This window comes from Phoca vitulina, unplaced genomic scaffold (assembly GCF_004348235.1).
Source record: "Phoca vitulina isolate PV1807 unplaced genomic scaffold, GSC_HSeal_1.0 scaffold13, whole genome shotgun sequence".
Lineage (NCBI taxonomy): Eukaryota > Metazoa > Chordata > Mammalia > Carnivora > Phocidae > Phoca > Phoca vitulina.
The window spans coordinates 7,091,959-7,115,633 of record NW_022589716.1 but is presented as its reverse complement, the minus strand read 5'-3'; the positions used below and the strand labels follow the sequence as shown (position 1 = coordinate 7,115,633).

Below are 23,675 nucleotides of genomic sequence, written 5' to 3'. Positions count from 1 at the left end.
GAAGTATTCTAATAATAAAATGCTACCATTGTGTGAATATAATAGATATGTAAATTTAAAAAATTTATTCTGGATATTATAAAATTCCTGATGACTTTTAAAAGTTAAAAGCAATTAAGCAGTTTTTTGGGAGGGGCACCTGGGTGGCTCAGTCAGTTAAGCATCTGACTCTTGATTTCAGCTCAGGCCATGATCTCAGAGTCATGAGATGGAACCTTGCATCGGGCTCCGTGCTCAGTGTGGAGTCTCCTTGGGATTTTTTCTCTCCTCCTCCCTCTACCCCTTACCCCACCAAAAAAATTAAAGCAGTTTTTTACTAACTTTTTAGTATCACAAATTTAAATTTTACTTAATACTTTTGACATCTGTTATTTCTCATCAGATTAAGAAATGTACTTTTTTTTTAGTACTTAGGTCTCTGAATTATAACAGCAATACTAAGCACTAATTATTTTTTTAGTTCAATAAACACTTAATATCAGTAATAATAACAGTTTTTGAGCACCTACTAAATACCAGGTACTGTTTTAAATACTGCATGTATTAACTTACTTAATCCTTCTGACAACTCTAATTTAGTAGATTCCACCACCACTACTACTAAACTGATGTTTGGACTCCAGCATGTACAGCTGTTGTTTACTTGCCGTCTCCATTTAGATTTCAATAGGCAACTCACATTATTTCCCTTTAAACATTCTTCTCCACCCACAGTCTTCCCCAGCTCAGTTCATGGCAGCTCCATCCTTCCAAGGGCTCAGGTCCAAAACTTGAGGGTCACCCCTCAGCTCCTCTTATTTTTTTCACACCTACATTCAGTTTTCCAGCAAATCCGATGGGCTCGGTCTTCAAAACATATCCAGCACTCTACTACTTGTCAACACCTCCATGGCTACCACCCCAGTCCTGACCACGACCATCTGGCACTGGAATAATCACAGTAGTTTTCTTGGCTTCTACTCTTGCCTCCCTCAAGGCTGTTCTCCACTCAGTAGCCAGTGTGAGCCTTTAAAAACATTTTTTATCTTTTTAATTCTTTTTAATTCCTCAGTCAGAGCCTTCAAATTGCCCCCATATGGCTAGGGAAAAGTTGTAGTTCTGTAGCCTACAATGCCGTCTGTGATTTGGGCATCACCCTCACCTAACCCCCCAATTTGGTCTCATCCTGATCTTTCACCCTTGCTCTGCATGAGTCACACCCATCTCCTGGTTCTTTCTCAGACATGCTCTTCACCTACCACAAGGCCTTCTTTTCACTTACTGTTCCCTCCGCTTGAGGTGCTCTTCCCATAGAGATGTCCACATGACTCACTCCCTCAGGTCATCCTCATTTCCTTGAGATCTTTACACAAATGTCACCTTCTCAATGAGGCCTCATCCGCCCACTCCACACACACACTTTTTTATTACCCTTCCCTACCTTAATTTTCTCCTTAGCCTTGTCACTCTCTAACATATTTTACAGATTTACTGGATGAGAGCAGGTGTTTTGACCTGTGCGTTTCCCGTGTCCCCAGAGGTAGAACAGTGCCTGGCACATAGTAGATGCTTAGTATCTGTTGAATGAACAAATCGATAGCCCTCTCTTTACGAATGAGGATGCTGAGGCTCCCGGGGGTAGCTGCCTTGCTGCCAGTCACACAGTCAGTTAGTGGCCCCAGGGTGAGTGCTCTGCCCCCATCACAGTGCCCCTCCATGGTCAGGGCACTGCTTGGTATTTGTATAGAACGAAAGTCAGAGTAAACATGCTCTTAATTGCCCCCATTTTTTAGGAGAAAGAAAGTTACCAATCTGTAAGTAAAGTCAAATTTTAAAATGGAATAAAAATATTTCCCTGCTTTCATTTGGATTGGCAGGTGATTCATCCTAAAACTGATCAACAGAGATGCAGACTTCAGGAAGCTTGCAAAGATATTCTCCTTTTCAAAAATCTTGATCAGGTAACATTGGTTTTAAAAATATTTTTGTCTTTCAGCTTTTCTCCTATTTGTCATTTAAACAGTTTTTGTCATCTTAGCCTAAGCCATATAAGGCATAAAACTTTAGATTCATCTTACTTACAAATGTTTGCATTGTGTTGCCCATCATAATTCATAATGAGCTTTTCAGATGACTTCTAGTATTTCTCTGAATTGTTTTGGTACTTCCTCCAAGAAAATACCATTTGAGGACCATGCAATTCGGTCATGTTAAAAGGAAATGTTCAGGTTTGCATGACCGTGGCTTAGTTTGGAGGGTCTGAATTTATGCTGCAGAGTAATTTCTCCAAAGATGCAAGTTATGGAGTTCTCTTCTCTGGTAGCAGTTAACCCACTGGAGGTGTGTGACTTCTCAGGCCTTAGATGTGGGGCATATCTTGTGATTACTTCTCAGCAAAGATCTCAGACATGGGGAGTGGTGTGTGTCAGCAGGGCTCTCGTATAGGATCTATGCTTGGACCTGTCCTCCCTCCCTTGGTGGCGATAGAGAGCAGGGGCCACCTCATGAGGACAGAGAATCTGCAAATTGCATTACTTCTCTTCTTTGAGAGCCACACGCTGAAGCTGCATAAGTGGCTGAGGTACTGGGCGGAGAATCCTAGAATGTGCGGAGACAAGAAGGATGGGATTAGAATTCCCCTACTACCCAGCTCCTGCAAATAAGTCTTTTAATGACATCCTCACAACCATCCCTGGTATCAATAAACCAGTCTGTTTGGTAGCTGTGTGGTTATAAGAATAGCCAGAACTTTAGTCAGTTTTATTAGTCTCAGGCTGACTAAAACAAGGACCATGACCTCAAGGAAAGGCTGGTTGTGAGGAATACTGGTCTGTGTCTCCTGTTTTCCCTAGAAGATCCATCTGTATCAATGGAAAGAAGACTTGCTTTTACCTACTGAACAAAACTCCTTGTAAATTTTATATCATCAGATGTTCTAAGGACAGTTGCTATGTCAATCTAATATTCATAGTTTTCTTAGTATTGAAGAAAACCATTTTACCATTTTATTTATAACTGAAATGTCAGATGTAATGATTTTTTTTCTAACATTTTGTTGTGAAAATACTCAAATACAACAAAGTTGAAAGACTTCTATAGAACACACATTTATCCACTGCCTTGATTCTATGATTAACATTTTACTGTGCTTGCTATGTTATATGCCATCTACCTATCTTTCAGCAAAGGGGTCGGTAAATTTTTTCTTAAAGAACAAGGTAGTAAATATGTCTGTCACAACTACTCAACTCTGTTATTTAGCAGGAAAGCAGCCACAGACGATACATAAATGAAAGGGTGTGGCTGTGTTCCAGTAAAACATTATTTACAAAAACAGGCAGCTGTTTGTTGGCCCCTGCATTAACCCATCTTACCCAAAAAATTGGGTTCATTTCAGAGTAAGCTGCAGATACCATTATACCTTCCTTTAAATACTTTGGCACGCATATCCTGGAACTGTTTATCCTGTTTATAGTCTTTTGATATAAAGTTTGTATACAATGAAATGTCTAAATTTTAAGTGCGTTCACTGAGGTTTGAGAAATGTATACACTTGGGTAACCCAAACTCCCTAACAAGTTATGGAACATTGCTACCACCCCAGAAAATTCCCTCGTGCCCCCTTGTGATCAATTCTCGCCTCCTCTTAGAAGCAACTACTATTTTGATTTATTCTACAATAAATTAATTTTGCCTCTCCTAGGGTTTCATATAAATGGAATCACACAGTATGCACTCTTTTTTGTGAGACTTTCTTTCACTCAGCACAGTTTTTGAGGTTCATCCCTGTTGCATGTTATCATTCCTTTTCCTTTTTCACTTTTTATTTTGAATTCGTTTTAGACTGACAGGAAAGCTGCAAAAACAGTACAGAGTTCCCATATACCCTTCATCCAGCTTCCCCTAGTATTAACATCTTAACATAACCATAGGACAATGAGCAAAACCAGGAAATTAACATTGTTATACTACTATTAGTTAAACTACAAACCTTATTGGGATTTCACCCGTTTTCTCACTTATATTTCCTTTTTTCTGGTTAAGGATCCAACCCAGAATCCCACATTGCATTTAGTTGTTCTTTCTCTTCAGTCTGTCGTGGTTTTCAGTCCTTTCTGGTCTTTCATAATCTTGACACCTTGAAGAGTACTGTTTTGTTATTTTATAGAATGTACCTCAGTTTGGATTTGTCTGATGTTTCTTCATGACTGGAATATGGATATACATACATTCTTGGCCTGACTGCTACAGAAATTATATTGTCTTTCTCAGAGCATCATATCAAGGGGCCTGTGATGTCAGGATGCCTTATTGCTGGTGATGTTAGTTCATTCCTTTTTGTTGCTGAGTAGTGTGCCATTATATGAAAATACTAGTTCACTTATCCGTTTTTTTTCCTGTTGATGGATACCTGGTCTATTTCTTGTTTTTAGCTCTTACGAATAATGCTGTGGCATTTTGTACAAGTCTTTCTGTGAACTTTTTTTTTCCATTTCTCTTCAGTAAAATACCTGAGGGCTAAATTGCTGAGTCATAGGGTAGGTATATATTTGATTTTATAAAAATCTACCAGATCTTTTTCGAAGTGGTTGTGCCGTTTTGCATTCCTTCAACAATATATGAGATTCCTAGTTGCTCCATATCCTTACCAACATTTGATACTGTCTGTCTTCTAAAATTTTAACCATTCTGGTGAGTGTATTTGTTTCAGTTTTTAAAAATTTATTTACACCTACGTTGGGTGTAAAGCTTACTTAAAAAAATAGAAATAAAAATACATGAATAAAATAAAAATTTATTTCCCAAATTTCTGGTTTTAAGTTTTCAAATTTACAAAATAGTCAAAAGAATAGTGCCATGAACACTCATGTACCCTTACCTAGACTGACCAGTTAACATTTTGTCACATTTACTTTCTTTTCTGTGTGTATGTACACACACATAAGTATATATGAACTGCTTTTTTCTTTTGTCCCGAGCCATTTATGAATATGTTTAAGACATCTTGATTCTTAGCCACTAAATACCTTAAGATGTATTTTGCAAGAATGAGGATATTCTACATTAGCACAAAACCATTATTAACAGTGATGCAATAATGTTATCTAACACCCACTCCATATTCAGATTTTCCCAGTAAAGTTCTCTACAGCTTTTTTGTTTTGTTTTTCATTCCTGAATTACATGTTGCCCTTGGTTGTCATGGAGTCATTTTAGTCATCTCCAGCCTGGAATCCTCCCCTTACACCTTATTCTGTATCTCATGACACTGATGTTTTTGAAGGGTCCAGACCAGAAGAAGAGTTACTCAGGACGAGAGGCTGCCAGTGGACAGCCCACAGGCCAGTTACAGCTAGTGTGTGGTTTGGTCTGTATTGTACATGAAAATTTGAATTGTTACCTGTATTTAAACGTGAGATTTCTGGCAACACTGGGCTCACATTCCATGTGAATGTGGAATGCACATGAATTAGCACTTCCTTTTTCATATTTGTCAGCTTGTACAGTATTCAACACACATGGAACTGTGGAATTAAAGAGATGCTTTTAGTGATACTCAGTTATTTTAGGTAGCAGAGTCACACTGACAGACACTAAGTCACATGGAATTATGCAACAATAAAATTTTTCCTTGCCACATCTTCAGTCCACATTCCTCCAAGGAGAAAGTCTTTCTTTGAGCTGAAGCTGGTATTTGTTAGTGCCCCCTGACAGTCACTGATCTCCCTCCCTGACAGAGGGATGCTGGCCCTAGACTGAGACCACTGTTTTGTTAGAATTTAATAGCATTGTTTTGTTTTCACTATACTTACCAGTACAGTTAGATACCTTCTGGTTATAGCAGGTGATGATAAGTAAGTAATTGTATGTGTTGTATATAAATGTTTGAAGCAATACTAGCTGTCCAATAATAGATGCCAATTTTTGAGTACCTGTTGTGTGATACTTTCCTTAGATTTTTTTTTTTTTAGCCATGAAAATCAATGACATAGAAACTATTAAACCCTTTTTAAAATATGAATTAACTGAGGCTCAGAGAGGTTAAGTGATGTGCGTGGCTAGTCAGAGCAGTTGCTGTGCTGCTCTGTGAGGTAACGTCTAAGTCCATCCCAGCCATTTAGATTTGATGATCCTGTTAAGATCAACACCTGTAGGAAGCTGGCATCTCATGGCTTTACAGATGACAAGGCCCCTGACAGTCGTGTGGGTGTGACTGGGAGAATGGGCACCATGATTTAGATACCTCTTTTTGCATAAACTATGGGATTTTTTTTTTCTTAAGCGGTACTGCCTCAGAAAACTTGGCAACTGTGCTGTGTCCATGGAGGTACAAAGCTGAATGGTCAGAGGTAAACATTTGTTTCAGATAGCTTAAGGATTTTGCTTGAATATGGAGAACAGTCTAATATATATACTTCCACTGTGTAGTCACAAAGTGAGATAAGCATAATCATTTTTCCCCCAGCAAATGTAAAAGCCATCTTCTCTATTTGTGTGTATATTCTGCAGGAACAACTTTCTCAAGTCCTTGATGCCATGTTTGAAAGGACAGTCAAAGTTGATGAGCATGTCATTGACCAAGGAGATGATGGAGACAACTTTTATGTCATAGAACGGTAGGAGATGGAGCTTTGCGGAGGTGTGGCTACACTTAATGAGATTCACGATGCAGGGCATGTACTTTACCCTATGCTTTGTTCAGCCGAGAGAGGACTTAGGACCAGGTGTACAAGCTTCTTAAAGCTTGTCCCTCTCCTCACTCGTATGTGGAATTTAAGAAACAAAATAGAGGATCGTGGGGAAAGAGAGGAAAAAATAAAACAAGACAAAATCAGAGAGGGAGACAAACCATAAGAGACTCTTAATCATAGGAAACAAACAGGGTTGCTGGGTGAAGAGATGGGGTAACTGGGTGATGGATATTAAGGAGGGCATGTGAGGTAATGAGCACTGGGTATTAAATAAGACTGATGAATCACTGACCTCTACCTCTGAAACTAATAATACATTATATGTTAATTAATTGAATTTAAATAAAAATAAAAATTTTTTAAAAGGGGGAAAAAGAGTTGGGCACTTAACTGACTGAGCCACCCAGGCACCCCAAGAACTTCTCTTAATAAAAAGACATAAAAAAAAAAATCAAGAAAGGGAAAAAAAAGCTTGTCCCTCTCTGTCCGTAGCCTGCCCCCTGTATCTAGTGCTGCTGACCTGAGTCCTCAGTACAACCCATATTTGGGTTGCCATTATCAATACAAAAAAGTCTCCTTTACAGTTAGGCAAGATGTGCAAGATGTGCTTCATAAACATGTTATTTGCCAGTGTTCAAGTGAATTGATTTCATAAACCATTGTGCTCTATTGTCATCTGGATCTTTCGGTCCCAGCCTAATTTTACACATGAATACACTGCCTCAACTTCCATGTCCCTGGCCCCTTCTGGCTCTGTTCCAAGTGTAAGACATGTTGGGAGACATAAAATATGTGGGTTTGACCTGCTGGCCTTAGTGTGTCATAAGCTCTTGAGCCGTTAATATCATCTCGGTGGCTCCTTCTGACCCCCTCTCAGACCTGAAAGGAGCCACCTTCACCAGATTATCTCCTATAGAATGCCTAGAAATTGTGTCACTGGTAAAAGGGTCTCTTTAAGGAATTTGTTACATGTTGTTAATTATCTTGCAGAAACATTGATATATTTAAGTTTGCCTCAGTGATGTATTGAGAGTGCCTGTTTCTCTAAATGTTTGTCAGTTCTGAATATTATTCTTTAGCATTAATTACCAGTTAATAGGTAGAATATTGTACCTTTTGGTTTCTTTATTTTAATCAGTTCTATATCCTAGTTTTCAACAAACTACAAAAGAAGACCCATATAGTCATTTCAATCCCTTCAGGAAAAGCATTTGACAAAATTCAACACCTTTTCAATGCAAAAACTCTGAGCAAACTAGGAATAGATGTGGTTTTTCACCAATCAGATTAAAGGAATTTTTTTTAAAAACCTGTGGCCAACATCATAATTAATGGTGAAAGATTGACTCTTTTCCCCTTAAGATCAAGAACAAGACAGGGGTATCTGCTCTCATTACTTCTATTCAGTATTATACTGTAGGTCCAGCCAATGCAATAAGGCAATGAAAAAAGAAGCAGAAGGAAAAGAGGGAGGAAGGAAGGGAGGGCATATAGATTAGAAAAAGAAAAAGTGAGACTGTCTTTGTTTGCTGATGACATGATCCTCCCTAGAAAATCCCAAGCTACAAAAAAGCTACTAGAACTGATAAGTGAGTTTAGCAAGGACACAGAATACAAAGTCAAAATGCAAAAATCTATTGTATTTCTGTATACTAGCAAAAATCTTTTGGAAATTGCCTGTTCTATATCATATGTACCTTGTATTTCTGTACCACCTGCCAGGTCTAAAATTTTTTATTAGAAGTAATAAATGAAATTATTTCTTGTTATACTTCCAGGGGAACTTATGATATTTTAGTAACAAAAGATAATCAAACTCGCTCTGTTGGTCAGTATGACAACCATGGCAGTTTTGGAGAACTCGCTCTGATGTACAACACCCCGAGAGCTGCTACCATTGTCGCCACTTCAGAAGGCTCCCTTTGGGGACTGGTGAGTTAGAGAAATGAGTCCCCTTGTGTGGCATAGTGTTAATTCCCCTTACTTCAGGGTTTTCTGTCCTTGGGCTCTTGGTTCATGCTATATTTTACAGCTAGTTCTCTGAAAGACATTATGAAACATCTTGTACCAATGTGTTTTTCCATTTCTCTAAAATGATTTGTCAACAAACCACTTACTCCAAATTGCAGGGGAAAGACTGAGTCTTATGACCTTATAGTCATGTCAGTTCTTATTACGCTTTCTGTTTATGTTTTTATCAGACAGGTAGAGACAAAGGGGATAATTCTCTGTAAAAGAGGCAGCCTAGAAAAATAATTATCATGGAAAGCTCTGCCAACAGTGTTTTCCATCTCTAGCTGTCCCAGAACTAAGTTTTTTTTATGGACAGCCATCCACTTGTGCATTGGCCCATGCCAATATCCAGTAGGTTTAGATGACTAGAAAGGCTGATGGCCATATCCTGGGAAAGAGAACTTTCCTAGGGTGTCTGTGGCACAGCACTACTGTGATCCCTCTCCTCCAGTACCCATGGTCCACCTTGCTTCCTTCAGCATCAGGCCTTCAAAATCTATAACTGTCTTCCTTCTTAAACAAAGTAATTATCCTCTTGTACAAATTCCAAATTTCACTTTTAAGATACTGACATCTGTGATAATTTGTTTCCGTTTGCTTTATAAGCAGAATTTTTTTTTAAAGAATTTTCTTTTTTTTTTTTACATTTTTTATTTATTTATTTGAGAGAGAGAGAATGAGAGAGAGAGCACGAGAGGGAAGAGGGTCAGACAGAGAAGCAGACTCCCTGCTCAGCAGGGAGCCTGATGTGGGACTCGATCCCAGGACTCCAGGATCATGACCTGAGCCGAAGGCAGTTGCTTAACCAACTGAGCCACCCAGGCGCCCTGCTTTATAAGCAGAATTAAATGTATACCATAGCATTATCAATATAGTTCCTCAAATGAAATCACAGTTTAAAGACATAGTAGAGCACTTTCCTGTGATATATTGATGTAGAACTAAGAATGTCTTGAGAAATGGGAGATATGCCTTAAGAATAGATCACACAGGGCGCCTGGGTGGCTCAGTCGTTAAGCGGCTGCCTTCGGCTCAGGTCATGATCCCAGAGTCCTGGGATCGAGTCCCACATCGGGCTCCCTGCTCAGCGGGAAGCCTGCTTCTCCCTCTCCCACTCCCCCTGCTTGTGTTCCTGCTCTCGCTGTCTCTGTCAAATAAATAAATAAAATCTTAAAAAAAAAAAAAAAAAAAGAATAGATCACACACTTGGGGGAACCCTAGTGATTGAAAAACTCAAGGATAGGGGCGCCTGGGTGGCTCAGTTGGTTGAGTATCCGACTCTTGATTTCAGCTCAGGTCATGATCTCAGTGTTATGAGATCAGGCTCCACGCCTTGCTTAAGATTCTCTCTCTCCCTCTCCCTCTGCCCGCCCCCCCTCCCTGCTCGCATGCTCACTCACTTTCCATCTATCTCTCTGTCTCTTAAAAAAAAAATGAAAATAAAAACTCAAGGATAAATCATAGATCAATAAGTAATGGAGGAAAATAAACTCAGTTTTAAAATGTATTGATGCAGGGCACCTGGCTGGCTCAGTCAGTAGAGCATGTGACTCTTGATACCAAGGTTGTGAGTTTGAGCCCCACATTGGGCGTGGAGCCAACTTAAAAAAAATGTATTAATGACAACTACTGGTTCAGGTCAAGATGGAATAGCCCCATTCCTCACTAGTTTTCTCTCTTAAAACTAAGAAAGTCCAGATATCATACAACAAACAAACTTAGGAACACCCTGGAAGATGGAAAGGAGAAGGTAGAATGGCTAGGGATCTTGGGACTTAAAGAAGGACTAGAGAGTGAGTCCCAGATGACGTTCAGGAAAAACCTACAACCTAGATCCACCAACCAAGTACATACAAAAACAACCCCAAGAAAACCCTGACACCTTTAGCTAAAGGACCAGGGAAAGGGCAGCCTAGCAGAACAGATAATATCACCCTATTCCAGCCAAATACCAAAGGAAAAACTGTTTCTTCCTCCCCATAGTGTCACTGGGGCTAGCAGCAAGCTGAACTTACAGCCTCACCCAGCAGCAAAGAGGCAAAATGAGGTGATATGTAGTGTCACTAATTGGCACTCCACTTTCCCTGCCAGGGTTGTGTCAGTGGGGTCCACAGGGGAGCTGAACATTCACTCCAACATGTACATGCACCCTATGCCTAATAGAGTGCCTGCAAAAGAAGAAGATTAAATTGGATACATAATTCACAACATAATAGCCCAAATGTCAGAGGGACAATAGAAAACCACTTGTTGGGGCGCCTGGGTGGCTTAGTCGGTTAGGTGTCTGCCTTTGGCTCAGGTCGTGATCCCGGGGTCCTGGGATTGAGCCCTGTATCAGGCTCCCTGCTCAGTGGGAGCCTACTTCTCGCTCTCCCTCTGCCCCTCCCCGCCCCTGCTCATGCTCTCTCTTGTTCACTCTCTCTCTCTCTCTCAAATAAATAAAATATTTTTTTAAAAAATCACTTGTTATACAAAGAACAAGGAAATTCTCAACCTGAGTGAGAAAAGACAATCAACAGATGCCAATACCAAGATGACACAGATATTGCAATTAACTGACAAGGGTTTAAAGCAGTTATCATATAATCAGTAACATAAGCCATCAACAAGCAATTATCGACACACTTGAAAAAAAATGAAGAAAAAAATAGAAGGTCTCAATGGAGAAATAGAAGACAGAAAGAAGATCCAAATGGGAAATTTTAGAACTGGAAAATATAATAACCAAAATAAAAACTCACTGGATGGGCTCAATTGCAGAATGAATATGAGAGAGGAAAAAGATCTGTGAACTTGAAGGTAGAACGATAGAAATTACCCACTCTGGACAACAGAAAGAAAACAGACTGAAATGAAGTGAACAGAGTGTGTGGGATAATAACAAAAGATAGAATATTTGTATCAATAGAATCCCAGAAGGAGAGGAGAAAGAGTATAGAACTAAAAGATTCTTCAAAGAAATAATAGTTGAAAACTTCCCAGATTTGGTGAAAGATAATAAACCTACAGATTGAAAAAGCTGAGTGAACCCCAAATTGTATAAACACAAAGAAATCTATGGCAAGACACATAACCAAACTTCAGAAAACTAGACATGAAAAATTTCTAAAGCTACTGGAGAGAAAAAAAATGCATTACCTATAAGGGAATGACAGTTTGAATGATACCAGCTTTCCTGGCCATGGAGTCCAGAACAAGTGGCACAGCATTTTTCAATGTTGGAAAAAAAACCATCAGCTCAGAATTCTATACCTAGTTAGAATATCCTGCAGGGATGAAGATATTCTCAGATCAAAGAAAACTAAGAGACATTTTTACCAGCAGGCCTACCTTAAAAAAAATGGCAAAAGAAAGTTCTTCAAACAGAAAGTGTTAAAAAAAGGAAAATTGAAACATGAAGAATGAAGAAAGAACAACAGAAAAAGTAAACTATGGGGAGATATAAAAGACTATCCTCTTGAGTTTTCTCAATTGTGTTAGATGCTTAAAGCAAAATTATTGGGGTGCCTGGGTGACTCAGTCGTTAAGCGTCTGCCTTCGGCTCAGGTCATGATCTCAGGGTCCCGGGATCAAGCCCCACATCGGGCTCCCTGCTCAGTGGGAAGCCTGCTTCTCCCTCTCCCACTCCCCCTGCTTGTGTTCCCTCTCACTGTGTCTCTCTCTGTCAAATAAATAAATAAAATCTTAAAAAAAAAATAAAGCAAAATTATTGTCTGATGTGGTTCTCAGTGTATATAGAGGAAATATTTAAGACAATTATAGTCTAAAGGAGGGAGTAAAGGGACCCAAATGGAAGTAAAGTTTCTACACTTTATTCCAACTACTAAAATGTTGACATCAGTAGATTGTGATAAGTTACATATATCAATATAACCTAGAGCAACCATCAAAATAATCTGTACAAAGGGATGTACTCAAAAGCTCTATAAATCAAAATTCTAAAAAGTGTTCAGGTAAACCATAGGAATACAGGAAAATGAAATGGAGGAACAAAAAGCAGGAACAGCAGAAAACATATAGTGAAGTGGTAGACGTAGGTCCTAATATATGAATAATTACTGTAAATATAATGATCTAATTACACCAACTAAATGACAGAGACAAGTCACATGGATTTTTTTAGATGACCCAACTCTATCTGCACCAAACTCACTCAAACATAATGATATAGGTAGGTTGAAAGTAAAAATAAAGAATTATATATATACCATGCAAACATTAACCAGAAGAAAGCAAGACTAATTATATTAATATCAGATAAGATAGACTTCATAGCAAAGAAAGTTACTAGGGACAAAGAGGAACATTACATAATATAATCTACCAAGAACACACATAGCAGCCCTAAATATGTATACAGCAAACAACAGAGCTTCAAAATATGTGAAGCAAAAACTGATAGAACTGAAAGAAGAAATAGACAAATCCACAGTTATAGTTGCAGACTTTAACACTCCTCTCTCAAGAGTTGGTGGAACAATTAGACAGAAAATCAGGAAGGATATAGAAGAACTTAACCACACCATCAGCCAAAAAGATCTAATTGAAATTTATAGAACACTCCATACAACAACAGTAGAGTCCCCATTCTTTTCAAGCCCATGGAACATTCACCAAGATAGACCATATCCTGGCATATAAAATAAAGCTTAACAAATTTAAAAGAATTGAAATCAGACTGTGTATTCTCTAACCGTAATGGAATAAATCCAGAAATCCGTAACAGAGAGGTAACAGGAAAATCTCCAAACACTTGGAAATTAAATAGCACATTCCTAAAGAATTTCTAAGTCAAAGTCACAATAGAATTTTTTTTAACAAATTGAACTGTAAAACCACCTGCCTCGTGGTTGGGGTATAAGAAATAGACAGACATAAGAGAGGCAGCTCCCTTGGGGTCTGAAAAAAGGGAGCGGCTTACAGAATGGGACACCTGCTCTCCATGGTTGTGGTGCTGCTTATCACCATTCTTTTCCTGAAGCTCCCTCTCCCGAGATCCCTGCCTTGTCTTTCTGCTTCCTAGCCTGATCTTTTGCAATCTTTTCTTCCTTTCCCTGCTGTCTTAAGCATCCTATCAAGATGCCCTTCTGGCCTCTGCTTTTCTCCTGCTTTGTTCATGTGCTTTAGTACTGCCTCCAAGAAAGTGACTCCAAGAGGCTCCTCCACAGCCTGACTTCTTGTACCTTCCAAGGCCTTGGAAATGCCTTCTGAGGCCAAAGCAGGGAAGACTTGGTGTTGTCACTTGAGTTTCTCAAATTGGATCCTACATTCCTTCTCTTACTGGGGGCAGCCGCCACCATGACTGCTAACACTCAGTCTCTGCTCCCGTTCTCTCTTGCAAAAGTGAAAGTCAATAGAAACTTTCTTAGGAAATGCAATCACAGGAAAGCGTAGTGTTCCTTTTCTCTTTTGAACCTCAGGCTGTATGCTTGACTCCGAACACTTGCTGCCTGAAGGAGCCACTATTTCACAGTGGGAGTTTCCTCTTCACGGCTCCATTGGAAGCTCCCTGAAAGCTGGGTTAAGGTCCGCTGCTTTTGCATGCCCTCCACAGCCACAGGGGCTGGCCTTGCTCAGCGTGAGAGCTCTGGGAAGGGTAGAAGTCTGCATAGAAAGGGTTGGAACATTAATAAATCCATCACTTTGGGAGATACCAGTTGTTTTCTCTTCAGCTAGAAATAGTTTGCTATTGCAATTGTAGCAATCTTTGTGACATTATAGAGGGATTTTTAGAATATTTTTTGATAATGCCTACTCAAATAGAAGGAAGAGAACTTTATAATTCCCATTTTCTCACTTTGGATTGTCCTCTTTCTATAGCATTCATGCCTAGATTGGCCCAGAAAACATGTAGAAATTGAATTCTAAAGATAATGGGATAATATTCCAAAGTATAACAGGAACATTTTAAATGATACATCTCTAACCTTGGACTTTAAAAAAGTAGTGGCAAATCATGCAGCCCATTAGAGCAATCAGAGATCGAATGGCTCTTTTCAAGCAGACAGATGGAGAAGAAATGGAGCAGAATCTGGCTCTGTGCTAAGAGCAGATGATTTCTACGGCAGTTCAGGGGGAGGGTTGGAGTCTGCTGTAGCTCATACTAGGAGTATAGGGTGTAGTAAGTGACTTCTCTAGTAAGGCAGATAAAACATGGTATGGGATAGGGGCTGGGAATTCTGTAGCTAATGGAATATGAGCCAGTGAAACCCATTTGGACATCTCAACTCAGTTGTCTTCTATGGGATTTCTCTACTCCACTACCACAATAGCAAACTTACAGTTAAACATGTCCTTATCTTGCTATGTTTCATTCTGCCAGCCTTCAGGATTTCATTATGTGCTTTCAAAGGAAAAGAAAAAAAACACCTTTCCATCCCTGACAGCCTGAGGTGGACAAAAGGTGCAATTAACTTAGCTACAAGAAACCTAAAACTAAGCAATTAACATTCTCCTGGCTGTGTGTGTCCTTCCCCACACATATATACACATATCTGAGAGGGGCCTGACTGTAGCTCTGGTTAGCTGTCTCCTGATCTGAATCCATGACTTGCTGGGGCCAAGGGACCTTTCACATTCCTGCCTTCCATCTTGAGCTTCCTCCCCTCTCTTTCCATTAATTTAAATCCTCTCCCTCCCTTAGGTACCCCCAAATTTATATTTTTTTAAGTTATATTAAATTTTAAATATTTAAATATTTATATATATAATACTTATATTACTTATATATATTATACATACATATATTTATGTATTTGTTTTTTAAGTAGGCTCCACACCCAGTGTGGAGCGCAACATGGGGCTTGAGCTCATGACCCTGAGATCAAGACCTGAGCTGAGATCACGCTCCACGGGAAGCCTGCTTCTCCCTCTCCCACTCCCCCTGCTTGTGTTCCCTCTCTCGCTGTGTCTCGCTCTGTCAAATATGTAAATAAGATCTTAAAAAAAAAAAAAAGAGTTGGACACTTAATCAACTGAGCCACCCAGGCACCCCACCAAAAAAATTTTTTTTAAGATTTTATTTATTTATTTGACAGAGAGAGCACAAGCAGGGGAAGTGGCAGAGGGAGAGGGAGAAGCAGACTCCCGCTGAGCAGGGATCCCGATGCGGGCCTCAATCCCAGGACCCTGGGAGCATGACCTAAGCCGAAGGCAGATGCTTAACTGAGTGAGCCACCCAGGTGCCCCCAAAATTTGTATTTTTGCAACAAAAATATCCTTGATCACTCCAGCTTACTGTGATCTCTCTCTCTCCCCCCTCAGAATTCTTGTGGCACTTACTCTTCTTGTCTTTATCGTTCACCTAGCACATTTCATATGCTGTCTTGAACTGTAGATTTTTTATTCCCGTATATTTTGTATTGTCTCCCCATTGAGACTATAAAGTCCTTCAGGGCAAGAGCCCTCTGATTGTTTTATCTCTTTTTCTCAAATGTGCATCTTTTCACATTGAACAGTGACTGTGAGCTCACAAGTGTTTGATTGGGAGTTTTGTATTTTGTATTCTGTTTATGACCCCTAGGTGGCACTCATGGAGTATAGATAGCAAGCAATTACACGGGGGACATCTGTCTGACACAGGTTATCAATCTTTCTCTTCCAGTGGTGACTCAGATTAAAATGTCATTAAACACTCAGTTGGCCCAGTACATTCCATAGTCCTCTAATTTTTGCTGTCATCCAGTTAATTAAATCATTGGTGTTCTCTTACAGAGGCATTTACCAGAATTTTCATGTTCTTTCTTGTAGGACCGTGTGACTTTTAGAAGAATCATAGTGAAAAACAATGCAAAAAAGAGAAGGATGTTTGAATCATTTATTGAATCTGTGCCCCTCCTTAAATCACTAGAGGTAAAGTGTATTTGAATAAGAGTCTGTTTATGGAGATTTAATATTTCAAAGTAATCTATTAAATTTTCAAATTGGACTATTCTAACACACTTTTATGTCGTTTAGATATTATTTGTGACTTTCAATTGAGGTCTTTTCCTTGTAGTTTATGGGTATGTCCATTGTTTCAGGTGTCGGAACGAATGAAGATTGTGGATGTAATAGGAGAGAAGGTCTATAAGGATGGAGAGCGCATAATCACGCAGGTGAGCACGTCCCTGTGCAGCTCCTTTCCTGAGAATCACCTCCTGAAGGACTAGAGCATCCCTTGTCCTCTCACTTCAGGAGCTCATGTTGCTAGCTACTAGGGCACACTTCCTGCAGAGACCTCTGAAGCCCATTGATGTTCATCTCATGGACACATGCACATCTCTTGCCTCCATTCACCTTTCGCTGGTTTCTGGTATTTGTTCCTTTGGACATCATTCTCTTTTGACCCTTGAGTAAACTTCATCCATTGGTGCTAAAGCCTGGAGAAGGTCTAAGGGTTGTGCCCTTTACCTTCTATGTTTGGCCCAAAGGTGCCCTCTTAGCTAATCCAGCATAACCCAGAGTCTTCAGTCTTCAGTGATTGGCCAGGTTTGTAAGTTGTCTTTAATGTTTCTTTTGTGTCTTTCTCTCATGTTATTTTGGGTGCTGTAAGGATCACCACACAGTGGCCTGGGTCATTGTGATGAGTATTGTGTAATAATTTTCCTTGTCTACTATGTTTGCATCTTTAATTATATGTAAAGACTTCAGGTGTAAACATCTCTGCCTGTGGTTCTGGTAAGAACATTGGGAAGATATCTGGTTGGTCTGGATTGGGCAATGTTCCCATCATGAACCCAGAGCTGGAGCTAGGAGGAGGAAAGACTCCCGATTGGTCAAACCTAAGTCCTGAGCCCACCCCTGGGGCCAGTGGGTGGAGTTGGCCCAACCAGCACTACAAGGACTAATCAGGCTTATTATCACAGAAGGAGAGAGAGAGAAACTCCCAGAGAAAAAGGACTAACAAAAAAACTATGAGTGGCATCTCTAAATGCCTTTGTTTTCTAGGTACCCCTGCCATTAATAATTCCTTCAATTAGAAATTGGGTTGATTCTCTATAGACATTTATTAAGATACACAGGTAGGACTAGATATAAGCACTATAATGAAGGAACACGTGAATGTCAGTGAGAACATGTAGGAAAGGAAGTATTCCATATGGTTCTGTGAGGGAAATACCATTTGGGCTGGGCTTAGAATAAGTGCAGCTTCAGCAGTTGAGGTCAGGGAAAGGTCTTGCAGGACAAAAGAACAATATGAGCAAAGGCCTGTGGGTGCGAGCTGTGTTCCAGGGCAGGTGTCCTGGTCTGTTAAATGGGATATGTTGACAGGTCAAATTTGCTTCTGATCCTGAGGTGCTTTAATTTACTCCCAAAGGACTTCTAGTTCATTCTCAAAGCACCAAGCCTTCAGGAGGTATGTCAGGAGGTATGAGAAGCTGCAGTGTTTCCGGAGTGTCTGTCCCCTTGAAGACAGGAGTGCTAAGTGGCAACACAGAATGGGCAAGAATTAGGATGATCTCAGCTTATTCTAGACCCCTTTTGGCAGTGTCTCTAGACAAGGGGTCTCCAAGTGAGGTCCCAGGAACAGCAGCATCAGTGTCACCTGGGAATTTGATAGGAATTGTTAGAAATGCAAGTTCTTAGGAATCAGAAACTGTGCTTTATGTTGGTCTGTTTGTTTGTTTTGGTCAGCTTTGTTACAGTATATTTTACCTACAATAAAATCACCAAGTGTACAGTTCTAGAGTTTTATAGCCATCCCTACAATCATAGAATCATAGTATAGGGCATTTCCATCACCCCAGAAAGTTCCCTCATTTATAGTTTTAGTCCACCCCCTTACTCTTGGAAACTACTGATTTACTTAACACTACAGAAATTCCTTTTCTAGAATTTCATATAAATGAAATCGTATAACATGTAGTCTTTTGTCTGACTTCTTTCTCTTAGCATAATGTTTGTAAGATTTTTTTCATGTTGTATGTGTCATCAGATAGTTCCTTTTTATTGCTGAGTAGTATTTCACTATATGGATCTACTGTAATTTGTCTTTCCATTCACCAGTTGACGGACATTTGAGGTCTTTCCAGTTTGGGGCAAATATGAATAAAGCTGCAGTGCACATTCTTATACAAGTCTTTGTGTGGACATGTGTTTTTATGGAATTGCTGTGTCATACGTATATGTGTGTCTGACAGACTGCCAAACGTTTTAAAAACGGCTCTACCGGGGCGCCTGGGTGGCTCAGTCGTTAAGCGTCTGCCTTCGGCTCAGGTCATGATCCCAGGGTCCTGGGGTCGAGCCCCACATCGGGCTCCCTGCTTGGCCGGAAGCCTGCTTCTCTCTCTCCCACTCCCCCTGCCTGTGTTCCCTCTCTCGCTGTCTCTCTCTCTGTCAAATAAATAAAACCTTTAAAAAAAAAAAACAAAAAAACCCGGCTCTACCATTTTGCATTCCCCCAGCAATGTAATAGAATTCCAGTTGTTCTGCATCCTCATCAACATGTAGTCTTTTGTCTGACTTCTTTCTCTTAGCATAATGTTTGTAAGATTTTTTTCATGTTGTATGTGTCATCAGATAGTTCCTTTTTATTGCTGAGTAGTATTTCACTATATGGATCTACTGTAATTTGTCTTTCCATTCACCAGTTGACGGACATTTGAGGTCTTTCCAGTTTGGGGCAAATATGAATAAAGCTGCAGTGCACATTCTTATACAAGTCTTTGTGTGGACATGTGTTTTTATGGAATTGCTGTGTCACTTTCTTAATGGTAATTTTTAAAAAGCAAAAGTTTTGGGGCGCCTGGGTGGCTCAGTTGGTTAAACGTCTGCCTTCGGCTCAGGTCATGATCTCAGGGTCCTGGGATTGAGCCCCACGTCGGGCTCCCTGCTCAGTGGGGAGTCTGCTTCCCCTCTGCCTCTGCACCCCCCACTCTTGCTCTCTCTCTCAAAGAAATAAATAAAAACCTTTAAAAAAAACCAAAAGTTTTTTATTTTGAAGAATCTAGTTTATAATTTTTTTTCTCTTGTAATTCATGCTTCTCATGCCCTATTTAAAAAAAATCTTTGCAAGGTCAATAAGACTTTCTCCTATGTTTACCTCTAGGCCAGCACCATTAAATAAATATCATGTAAGACACATATGTAATTTAAAATTTTTTAGCAGCCAAAATCTTTTAAAAAGGTGAACTTAATTCTAATAATATGATATATGTAACCTAATATCTTTAAATAATACCATTTCAACATCTAAGTGATATAAAAATTCAGTGATGAAATATTTTACATTCTTTTTTTTGGTACTTGGTCTTTAAAATTTGATGTGTATTTTATACGTAACAGCACATCTAAATCTATAGAAGCTACATTTCAGGTGCTCAGTAGCCACATGCTACTGTATTGAGCAGGGCAGTTGTAGATATTTCACAGTTCTAACTCATACATTTAGGTCTGTGATCTTTTTTTTTTTTTTTAGAGTAGGCTCCATGCGCAACATGGGGCTTGAACTCATGACCCTGAGATCAAGAATCACATGCTCTACTGACTGAGCCAGTCAGGCGCCCCTGATCTGTGATCCATTTTGAGTTAATTTTTGTACATGGTGTAAAGTTTTTACAGAGTTTTGCATATGGATGTCCAATTATTCCAGCATCATTTGTTGAAAAGATTATCCTATCCCATTGCCTTGACAGTTGTAGTGAAAAATATTTGGCCATATGTTTTTTGGTCTATTTGTGGTCTCTGTTTTGTTCCATTGAATACTGCACTGTCTTGATTATAAAAGATTTTTATACTAAGTCTTAAAATCAGATAGTTTAAGCCCTCCAGATTTTTTTGTTCTTTTTCATAATTATTTTGGCTACTCTGTGCTCTTTGCATTTCTGTATATATTTTAGAACCAACTTAACAATTTCTACCAAAAAAGCCTGCTGAGATTTTTTTTTATTGGGAATGTGTTGAATCTATAGATCAATTTGGGGAGAAATTGACATTGTAACAATAGTGTTTTGTGTCAGTCTCAGGCCATTAACAGTGATGCTATCAGCTAGGAATGCCTAGGACACTCACCTACTTTTTTTTTTTTTTTTAGCTTTTTTTATTGTTATGTTAATCACCATACATTACATCATTAGTTTTAGATGTAGTGTTCCATGATTCATTGTTTGTGCATAACACCCAGTGCTCCATGCAGAACGTGCCCTCTTTAATACCCATCACCAGGCTAACCCATCCTCCCACCTCCCTCCCCTCTAGAACCCTCACTTTGTTTTTCAGAGTCCATTGTCTCTCATGGTTCGTCTCCCCCTCCGATTTCCCCCCCTTCATTCTTCCCCTCCTGCTATCTTCTTCTTCTTTTTTTTTTTTCTTAACATACATTGCATTATTTGTTTCAGAGGTACAGATCTGAGATTCAACAGTCTTGCACAATTTACAGCGCTTACCAGAGCACATACCCTCCCCAGTGTCTATCACCGAGTCACCCCATCCCTCCCACCCCACCCCCACTCCAGCAACCCTCAGGTTGTTTCCTGAGATTAAGAATTCCTCATATCAGTGAGGTCATATGATACATGTCTTTCTCTGTTTGACTTATTTTGCTCAGCATAATACCCTCCAGTTCCATCCACGTCATTGCAAATGGCAAGATCTCATTCCTTTTGATGGCTGCATAATATTCCATTGTATATATATAACACATCTTCTTTATCCATTCATCTGTTGGTGGACATCTTGGCTCTTTCCACAGTTTGGCTATTGTGGACATTGCTGCTATAAACATCGGGGTGCACGTACCCCTTCGGATCCCTACATTTGTATTTTTGGGGTAAATACCCACTAGTGCAATTGCTGGATCGTATGGTAGCTCTATTTTCAACTTTTTGAGGAAACTCCATACTGTTTTCCAGAGTGGCTGCACCAGCTTGCATTCCCACCAACAGTGTAGGAGGGTTCCCCTTTCTCCGCATCCCCGCCAACATCTGTCGTTTCCTGACTTGTTAATTTTAGCCATTCTGACTGGTGTGAGGTGGTATCTCATTGAGGTTTTAATTTGGATTTCCCTGATGCGGAGCGATGTTGAGCACTTTTTCATGTGTCTGTTGGCCATTTGGATGTCTTCTTTGGAAAAATGTCTGTTCATGTTTTCTGCCCGCTTCTTGATTGGATTCTTTGTTCTTTGGGTGTTGAGTTTGATAAGTTCTTTATAGATTTTGGATACTAGCCCTTTATCTGATATGTCATTTGCAAATATCTTCTCCCATTCTGTCGGTTGTCTTTTGGTTTTGTTGACTGTTTCCTTTGCTTTGCAAAAGCTTTTTATCTTGATGAAGTCGCGATAGTTCATTTTTGCCCTTGCTTCCCTTGCCTTTGGCGATGTTTCTAGGAAGAAGTTGCTGCGGTTGAGGTCGAAGAGGTTGCTGCCTGTGTTCTCCTTTAGGATTTTGATGGACTCCTGTCTCACATTTAGGTCTTTCAACCATTTTGAGTCTATTTTTGTGTGTGGTGTAAGGAAATGGTCCAATTTCATTCTTCTGCATGTGGCTGTCCAATTTTCCCAACACCATTTGTTGAAGAGACTGTCTTTTTTCCATTGAACATTCTTTCCTGCCATGTCGAAGATTAGTTGACCATAGAGTTGAGGGTCCATTTCTGGGCTCTCTATTCTGTTCCATTGATCTATGACACTCACCTACCTCTAGCAAGCCCCCACAGACTGTTCTCCAGAGCCGTGTTGTGGCTGGACCAGCCCTTGTGGTTCTTATTATGACTGCAAGACTTACCTCGGCAACAACCATGAGGGAACTTCGAAAAAACAGGTTTATTACTCACAGATCCTGAAGGGTACATGGCACATCCAGAGCCACACAGGGAGATCACAGGGTGGGGGACCTGGAATTCTGTCTTTATTGGGGATGAGGGTGGGGTGTCCAGGGTTTGGCAGGTTCACTCTTTATTGGCAAATTTAAAATGTAAGAGCAGGAATTAGGGTCTGGGAAGAGAAAAGTATGGTCACTCAAGCGGTCAGTTTTCTACATTTCCCAGGGCTTTCTAAAAGGGAAACTTCATAGGTGGGAGCAGCCTGGGTTTTTATCTAGTTGTGTAGCTGGCAATATGTTTATTCAAGATGGGTGTCTTTGAAATGGTTGCCTCAATAATCAAAAGCTTAATGTCATTCACTTACATTACAATCAAACAAGCTTATTGTCAGATACGTACACTACAGTGAGTTGGTTCATGAACATAATATATATATATATTTTTAAATTTTTCTATATAGTTTAATTTTTCTCTCTAATATTTTATACTTTTCAGGTCTTTATACTTTTTTATACTTTTATATACTTTTTCTATACTTTTATTTATACTTTTCTATATATTTTAATTTTTCTCTTAACATTTTATACTTTTCAAGTCTTACACATCTGTTAAATTTATACCTGGATATTTCATATGCTTAACGTTATTCTAAGTGGTTTTCCTTTTTTCAATTTTTAATTATTTATTGCTAGTGTATAAAAATACAGTTGAATTTCGCATATTGATCCTGTGGTATTTACAACCTTGCTAACCTTGCTGATTTTAGTAGCTTTTTTGTAGCTTCCTTGGGATTTTCTATATAGATGATTATTTTATCTATGAACAAAGACAGTTTTACTTCTGTATGCCTTCTTTTTAATTTTTAATTAATTAATTAATTTGTCTTATCGCATTGGCCGTATCCTCTAGTACAATATTGAATAGAAACGCTGAAAACAGACATCTTTGTCTTGTTATTGGTCTTGTTATTGATCTTAGGAGGAAAGCATTTAGTTGTTCACCATTAAGTATAATGTAAACTGTAAGCTTCTTTATAAATGCCCTTAATCAGGTTAGGGAAGGTCCCTTCTCTTCCGAGTTTTCTGTTTTTATCATGAAAAGATGTTGAATTTTGTCAGATGTTTTTGCTGTTTTTATTGCGGTGCTCATATGGGTTTTCTTTTTTAGTTAACAAATAGGAATTACATTGCTTGACTTTTTTAACATTGATTGAATTTTGAATATTAAACCAAGCTTGCATCCTGGAGTGAG

At 39.3% G+C, this 23,675-nt stretch overlaps 1 protein-coding gene across 1 annotated transcript in view; it reads left to right on the top strand.

Moving 5' to 3' along the window:
• The window catches only part of PRKAR2A (protein kinase cAMP-dependent type II regulatory subunit alpha), a 111,578-nt gene that overhangs the window by 74,320 nt on the left and 13,583 nt on the right, over positions 1-23,675 (top strand). The window contains exons 4-8 of the mRNA XM_032411240.1: positions 1,857-1,940; positions 6,490-6,596; positions 8,450-8,603; positions 16,434-16,535; positions 16,706-16,780. Coding sequence (XP_032267131.1) covers positions 1,857-1,940; positions 6,490-6,596; positions 8,450-8,603; positions 16,434-16,535; positions 16,706-16,780 — 522 coding nt within the window. The remainder of the gene's footprint in view (positions 1-1,856; positions 1,941-6,489; positions 6,597-8,449; positions 8,604-16,433; positions 16,536-16,705; positions 16,781-23,675) is intronic.